Genomic DNA, 8506 nt, shown 5'->3' on the forward strand with positions numbered 1-8506 from the left:
CACTATTGTATTCATTGTAGACTTATTCCGCTCAAACATTTGCTGTTGGTAATGCTGTCGTCATCATTATTTGCGAAAACGAACTCAGACATGAGGAACAAGTGCTGCAGTATCCACAAAAGGATTTGGTTATGTAATACTTCCGATTTTTTTTACAGGGGGTAGTTTTTAGCAGGGGCTTCTGGCGCAAGTTCAAGTGGCTAAGCTGTAGAGCATGATAACCTAGGTCTCTAACTGATATTCGCCGAAAGTAATCTAACGCTAACCAGTTAGCTTAAAATTATAAAAGTTGTAGCGTTGTTTAAGGAAACAGGGACGAGTGTCTTTGTGATACGTGTACTTGGTATACGCGTAGTGAGCTGGAAGCTTACATTATAATCTCATCGAAAAAAATTAAAGTAGGAGAGCCTATTACACTGTAGATAGAGCAAGATCATGGCAACATACTTTCCTGCAACAGAAACAGGACGGCATAACGCATCAGGCCCCGACAAGTTCTCTGGGGAAAGGGCGGTTGCCTCGTTTTGCATTATTTGTCTGCCCTATTCTGCTGCCTGTATGATAGGCGTTTATGATGTTCTGGTTCGTACGTGATTCACTGCAATCGAAGCGCAGCCACTCGCTCAAACAATCATTCTCCGAGTTGCCTTTTTCATAGAATACCTCGGAATGCTATCATTGGACATGTTGGAGAGCCCTGAGCATTTTACCCTGACTGAGTTGGCGTTAGGAGCCCTGAGACGCGAGAAGAAACGGCTTAAGCAACAGCGTCGACGTATGGTGCTCTGGCGGATGGAACGATAAGAAGAGATCAATACTCATCGTCACGAGAGACAACGTCTTCAAAAAGGCTTGGAGCAGATCCTGCGTACAGCGAACATGAAAGATGACGGAGAGTCAAAGGCAGTGGCTTTGTATCGAGCCACCATCGAGCACGCAGCACTGCGGAGAGAAAACACTCAATTGCAAGAGGCAGTTGAACTACATGTCGGTCACGAAGACAAGCTAGCGCACCGAACATTCAAGTTTCTTGATGACCTGCTAGAAGTATCAGAGGACACGACAACTCCAACACGCGACGGGTGGTGGGTGTCCTTTGCTAACGGGGAACCCCCTTTCTTCTTCACCCCGCTCTCAAGGACTGATTACATAAGCAAGATGGGAGTGCATGAAGTCGGGTCCGCGAAGCATTATTCTTGCACCGAAACGATCGGTAGCCTCCTTGGCTGGGCTGTCGAATACGCACATCCGTCCCGGCAAGCATCCGGTACTGTGGTGGCTCGTGCACGATTCTCAAGACGTATCCATTGCTCCCTCCACGATGCATTCCAGACTCTACTACAAGTGGATGCGAATAAATGGCCAGCGCTTATTTCTCCTAGCAGTTGGGGGAGTACCCAACGTGGCGACTTTTACTGTCAACCACTTCAACGGTTTGGCCGAACCAGCCGCGTTGTGGCATGTAACATTCCAGGTGACATCAACTTCCGATACATCGCGTTGGTAAAACACGTCTGGTCGCAGCTGCCAGATGGAAGACTGCCAGATGGAAGATGTTCTCAAGCACAGCGTGACGATTGTGGGATTCGAAAGGCAACGCACGCAATCGCGAGGCTGAACGAGCTCAAGAAGCCGTGCAGTGGGTCTTCAATGGTGGCGCAGTAAGCTACTTTACGGAAGTGGATGAAAACACGATTGAGGTTGTGTACGAGCACTGGGCGGAGTGCTTGAGCGAAGCTCATGGGCGCGTGTTGTATATCGACTGGATCCGGTTCGCGATTCGTCTTGAAGAGTTCATCTCCCCCGAAATGCTGCTTCAAGGTTAGTAAGCTATCACTGGTGTAAAATTAAAAAAACGGCAATTTTTCCATTTAACTCCGAAACAGGTTTGAAAGACACCATACCTGTGGTCACTATAATACGGTGCATTACAGCGGCAGAGTCTGTTGTCACAGAGGGGGGGGGAATGGGTGTCGTGAGACTGCAAATCTCCAAAAGTGGAGGACTTGGCGTGAATTCTATCACCCTTCTAAATCCAAACCCAGGCATTCCTACAATGTAAAATAATTGAAGTGAGGTTGCTCTCATCCGATTTGCGGAGTTTATAGCTGCCATCGAAAGAAGCATTTTAGCCGTGGAACAGCTCCGTTGCGGGGGGGGGAATTGCTGTCAACAACGAGTACGTGCTTGCACTACTCGGCAACGCTGCTCGCACTTCATTGGATGACTGACTACGAATGATTTGTGCTGCCATTATTAGATATCCAACATGACAATCGGGATGCAAACCATATTGTTTAGCAAGTTGGTACTTTGAGGCGTGAGGCACGCCTTTCGGTGATGACGACATCACTTAATCAACTTTTAAGGTAGGCTTAAAAGTGTCAGTTGAGGCAGTTTTTAAATAGGCCACAAACGACGCCGAAATGCAATTATCTTTACTACGGTGGCCTCGTTTAGGTTATGTCGGGTCAAATAGGAAAAATTAACACCGCACCTACGTTTTCATAAGTGCCTCTGCAGCACATAACGCGATAGGTCTCTTTGTGAGCGTTGCACTGACTACAGAAGGTGCACATCCCGAAATCGTAGTCTTATTTTTTGGTTATGATGGGGCAAGCCCTGTCTTCGTTGGTTAACGTTTTTAATGATTACATTCTCTGCCAAATATATTCTGATATAATGGTCTACCGGAAATGGAGATGTCTTTAGGAGGGAAGTCATGGTCTAGGAGTTCTCAAGATCGCAAGTGCTCTTGTAAAAACAAGACGCCGTTTCTTCAATATGTGTCGCGTTGGAGAGGTTTAAATCTCATTTAAACTCTCTCGACTGACACCAGAGTACTAGTAGCCTACAAGTACGTACTCGCGAATTTGTTTGGTACTTAGTAACATCCTTACTGACAGGAGTGAGGGTGTATTGAACCCACTCTGCGCATCCCTGGAGGCTGCGCTGTTGCGACGACACCCCCAGCTAAATCTAGACCACGCCGCAGCACATCCGATCCAGCGTAGATCGATAGAGCTCAGTGGCGCAGCTACTGCGATGCCTCGTGGCTCTTGCCACGGGCTCGATGTGAGCCCAATCCCTGTTTGACCTAAAGTTTGTAAGCAAATTTTCAAATATACGTTTTTTTCTTATCCTGGACTATACAGGATAATTTTTTTTCTAATCCCAGAGAATACAGGCAAGAGGTTAAGAACCGATCACAGAATTGAACCTTCCGTTCGTCAACAACGGTCGATAAAATACCGTACACGAACAAAACGTCGACTGTATTTGATCGCAGCATCGAAAATGTTGTTGATGAAAGCGAAAAACATGGCACACTAGTAGCTCACTTCACAACTAGCTTATTACTACACAAGCCCCCCAAGACGACCGCTTCGGCATGAGACGCTACGCTGCGTTGATGGTAATCGATGCTGTTCTGCTGTCGACAAGTCAAGCCCTCTCGAGCTCTCACGCCAGCGAGTTACGCAGCCAGCTATCTGCAGCCGACGCCATGTTCCCTTCAGCTGAAAGGGATGGTGGAATCCCTAACAAACGCTCTTTGAGGCGAATCTCAGTGACTGAGAGCAACGACGGTGAACGAGATGAAGAGAGGGGCTTCCAAATTTCAATACTTACGAAGTTGCAGAAGTGGGCGACAAAGATGAAACTACCCAAGACAACAAAGAATCTGCAGTTTCGTATTTGGCCCAAGGAGAAGAAGGACCCCAAGGCTGTGTATGCGGAGCTCAAGTTGGCAGGATTGGATCCCAAGGCCGCGAAAGCAAATCCGGAGTTTGCAGACTATCTGGCGTACTCCAAGATTTGGAACCATCGGGGTGGTCGATACATGACACGATCGTAGAGCTGAGATTAAAACGCACATATAGGTACGATGTAATTGCCTCCGTGCCTTCGGTAGTCAAACATCCTGATCTTTGTTCTTCTTTTCTTGTTGCCGCTACAAGAAGGTAAGTCTTGAAAACGTAGCGAAAAACGTACTTTCCACTGCAAAACAAAAGGTACTTCACGCTAACTTACCGTTGACACGCCATCATCGATCTCACGTCAATGGTGTTTACAACTGTTTATTCAAGCAAACGTAATTTTGACGCACGAAAATGCTTGGTTGTCGAGTTTTGTTAATGGAGAGGTCAATCAACTCCAATTCTCCTTGGCAATTATTTATCACGTCATAGACTTTTCCTTGATATATGTAGATATCCCCGCTAGACATTCATATTTTTTTTTACGTGTTATCAAATTCAAGTTAGTAAGAAAAGCGATCCCGTAGTTCCCATATTTTTGGTCGGAAGATATCACCTCAATTATCACAGGCCACTCGCAATTGTGAAGGGTAGGGTTGTCTAACCATGCGCGCTTAGGAAGAGGTGTGTTAAGAAAAGTACATTGTGGGGCTCGACGAAAGTGGGTAAGCGGATGACGCGTCTTTCGTCCGCAACAGTGAAACGTTTGTCGCGAAGTCGACGGTGCGCTTCCATCACTTACTGTCACTATAGTATAGTGACTGTAGAAGCCAATTTGCAAGTAAAGGCCACCGGTATATTTTTTCTCGAGTTTATATTTCTGTGTTTTTAAGCTACATTTTGTTTGTTTGGAAGTACAAAGCCTTGTTCTTGAAAGCCTTAAACAACTGTGTCTAACTTCTGTGTTGGGTGCTATTACTGTTGAAAATATTTTACCTACTTCCCGAGTAAACTATTGACTTCCAAATAAAGAGTGGGGTGGATCGAGAAATCTCGCAAATATGCGGGTGATTTGTGCAGTTATGCTAAAATATGCTGCAAGTTTTAAAAGGTGCTTGTTATCTTAGCTGATATCTATCAAAATAATGTTGCTTCCTGGAAACACGTGGAGATATTACTTCAAGTAAATTAATCTCAGACAACGTGCCATGCTGAATGTCTTGATTGCTCTGAAGTATGGTAGAGCGTGAAGGAACGAGAATAAAGGGCATTCTTATTGTAATGTGATGCGTCAGCTAAACCAGAACGAAAATTTGTTGGTCAGAATTTAGATCCTCGCAAATTACGCCCTTCAAACTACAATATATCAATTGAACACCTACGATAATTCGAAACCCAGACCTCATTATTAATAGTTCCTGCCTTTTGCATCTCCGTTTCACCGACCCTTGTATTCCTCTCGATAACAGCTATGGACTCTTCTACCTAATACTGGTAGTTTATATGATTGTCTGCAAGTGGTGCTGGTGGTCTGGCGATGTTGCCCACTCATTGCCGACCTAGGTAAGGAATACAAATGAAGTAGACGTCTACTCAAGGCAACAACTCCACTCAACGCGTCCGCAACTGTTTCGTTGTGAGATACCTAGGCCAATACTACATATAGTAGTAAATATCTCCACGTGTTCAGAAAGCAAAATCGTTTTGATACATATCAGCTAAGATAACAAGCAGAGAGTCATAAATACGAATACTGACACGTCCTAGTTAAGTAATTAAGACTTATTAATCTCATATATCGTGTAATACAAGCACGCTCTTTCTAACGTATAATATCGATTTGGGTTCCTCTAGCGCACTCTAAAACAATAGAGTGCGATCCATTAGAGTGCGCTCACTAAGCCACCTGTCACCGCCATTTGTTTCCTTCTGCACCACACATGTACAGTATTGGGCCTCAATTGCTTTGTTTCCTCAGTCTCCATTTTGTCATGCCAGCACAACGCAACTCCGTCAAAATCAGCTCCAAGCAGCAGGCTATCGACTGGATCGAGTCCGAAGGAGGTGGAATTCCTTCCCGGGCGGCGCTACACCTTTGCCAATTCGGTTGGCGAGTGTCGTCGTCTGCCTACCGCAAGTGGTGGCGCGATCGCGACCAAATTCGTGCGGAGTCTGCTGCTCGCTTTCGGCTTTTTATCGGGGGTCGCCAACCCCTTCTAGGGGTTGTCGAAGACGAGTTGGTGGACTCGCTGTACGATAAGCGTCTCCGGAAAGAAAAAGTGACGCGGGTGTGGATAGCGTTAAAATTGCCATTGCGCTCTTTCAAGAAAGTCGCTCGGAAGAGCAGCACGAAGCCGACCCAATACGTTTCGTGGCGTCTGATCCGTGGGTGCAAGGGTTCATGAAGCGCAACCGTCTAACGCTTCGAAAGCGTACCAACCTCACAACACTCCACGATGATGAGCTGGTGGAGATAGCGGTTTCCCACATGACCAATTTGGGCGACCACAAGCCATCAATGAACCCGTGGCCCGACCGTTCTAATGGACGAGACCGCTGTCTGTTTTGAGGATGCGCGAACTCACACGGTTGATGAGGCTGGAGCACGCCACGTCGTCATTCATTATACTGGGTTCTCGTCCATGAGAATTACTGCGGCGCTTGCAGTAACAACGTCAGGGAAGAAGCTGCCGCCGTGTCTTATCTGGAAGCGAAAGACGCGGGGTCCAATTGAGCGTGTCGGCGGGTGCTACGCTGCTCATCAAGAGAGAGCATGGGTGGACCAGAACCTGCTCCTCAACTGGCTGGATTGGTACTTTCCTAAAGTAGCCAGAACGACTGGACAGTATGTCGTCTGGGACTCGATGCGGCCAAGAAGGTCAAGCAGCGATGCCAGGAGAAGGACGTCGTCACGGTCGTGATTCCGGGAGGCTTGACGCCCTACCTCCAGCCGGGTGATGTCGGAATCTACAAGTCCTTTAAGGACAACCTGTGCAAGATCATCGATGAGTGGAAGCACTCGGACCAGGTTCGCTACACTAGAGAAGTAAACCCTCGCCCGCCTGAGCTTGAATTGGTCGCAGCATGGGTAATGAAAGCGTGGCCAAAGACGCCAGACTCTGTCGTTGCGAAACGCGTTTCGATCTGTGGCTTTAGCGACGATCCTACTTCGTGGCATGTTGCGCGCCACGACGTGTACGGAACCAAGTTCCGCGTGGCTTGGGAACTTCGTAGCCACGACAGTGTTGACTCTGGCCGTCAGCATAGAAGCCCAAGACAACTATCCTCCACATTGTACTTAGTGATACAAAACCGACGATTATGGCTATGACGAGGTCCTTAACAATAGATAATGTTCGTATGTTGATCTACGTCCGAAATAGTCCAGGAACGACATTTTGTTCTTCCGGCCCTACTTGCGATCCAACTCAGTGGGCTCGTCTACGGCTACGCTCTCTTTTAGCGGATTTAACAGGGGTATCAGGTAGTGATAGGGTCCTCCTCTTCATATTCACAGCTAAGATACAGTAGTCTTGAAAACCCGTAAGCTTCCAGTAGCTCACAAAGACTACTGCGGGTGTAGAATTCCAGAGCTCCGTGTTCTATATAAGGGGTTACTAAAAGCGCACGCTCACGGTGTACAGGTTTGCATAATATTGAAGGCCAACACAGCAATACCGTATTCCTTCTGTGATTAACGACAAAGAAAGGCCTTTCGCTATTAGCGATTCGCTAAGCAAAAACGTGCCTTCGGTAATTTGAATCTTGCGTGGCTGGCTATTCAATTGTTATTATCATTATTGAGAGGCGATGGTACCTCCGAAATGGTACATATCTGGGTTGTGATTCATCCGGATAGTGACACCTCCGAAAAAAGATAAAATAGCTGTACTTTCTAGCATTCCTGACTTCTCATTGGCTGGAAAGTGATTTTTCCTGCCGTATCGGCAAGTTGTGGTGTAAGAACTACGGCAAGATTCATGGTATCGCTTGCTAAATTTGTTGCATAGAGCGTTTGTATTATCGCTAGCAAATGCAACTCCGCCCATACAACAACGAAACGACGAATTTGCTCTCACGGTTGCACGCTGAACACAAAGAGATTTGCTGGCCGGCACCCATGACATCAAAACGCTACAAAGCAATCCTAGTGGAGCTTATGATTTTGACGATGGCCGGGTCTACACAACGGAGACGGTGTTCAGCAGCGAGGAGCTTCTTAGCATTATGCCGGAGGGTGTCTGCAGGTGGATGAACTTTCGTGCGTTCGGAGAAGCGTATCCGGGGGAGATATCAAGCCTGTTTGCGCTGGGTCCTCGACTCTTGCCTGCGCAAAGAAAGCAATTTCTTGATTATGCCTCATATTGCTGTTTCATGGGACCCTATCCAAAAAATAATGCAATCCTACGCGCTCTGAGTTGGTAAACAAGGTCATTAAGACAGTGAAACGCTTCGAGGTTCGTCGAGAAGGGGTGCAGTCGGCAGCTCGTCGTCCTATAGAGTACGAAGCGTCCCTCAACTTGATTGAGCTGGTACACGCTACACACGACAGCCGGAACCTGACGTACGTCGTATGAAGTGTATTAACGCTACAGTGGCATATGATAGCAATAATCGACGACATGATGCAGCTCCACTTTGACAGTTTCTCACACAATGTTCAGCACCCCCGGACACTATCCTGTCAACTTCGGTGGTCGAAGAACATTTTGGAGGAGCGTGACGCTTCAGAATAAATATTGTTGGGAAGCATGGATCCACGGGTGTGTGTCCTTCTTAATTTGGCTAATTACGTCGAGATGCTTGCT

At 46.9% G+C, this 8506-nt stretch overlaps 1 protein-coding gene across 1 annotated transcript; it reads left to right on the plus strand.

Moving 5' to 3' along the window:
- Positions 1–3391: 3391 nt before the first annotated feature.
- On the plus strand, positions 3392–3856 carry PITG_15718 (secreted RxLR effector peptide protein, putative; the record flags this gene model as incomplete). Its single annotated transcript, XM_002897947.1, has 1 exon — positions 3392–3856. The coding sequence occupies one exon, from the start codon at positions 3392–3394 to the stop codon at positions 3854–3856; it is 465 nt and encodes a 154-aa protein (XP_002897993.1).
- Between the last annotated feature and the right edge of the window lie 4650 nt (positions 3857–8506).

Source organism: Phytophthora infestans, genomic scaffold (genome assembly GCF_000142945.1).
Source record: "Phytophthora infestans T30-4 supercont1.40 genomic scaffold, whole genome shotgun sequence".
Classification (NCBI taxonomy): domain Eukaryota; phylum Oomycota; class Peronosporomycetes; order Peronosporales; family Peronosporaceae; genus Phytophthora; species Phytophthora infestans.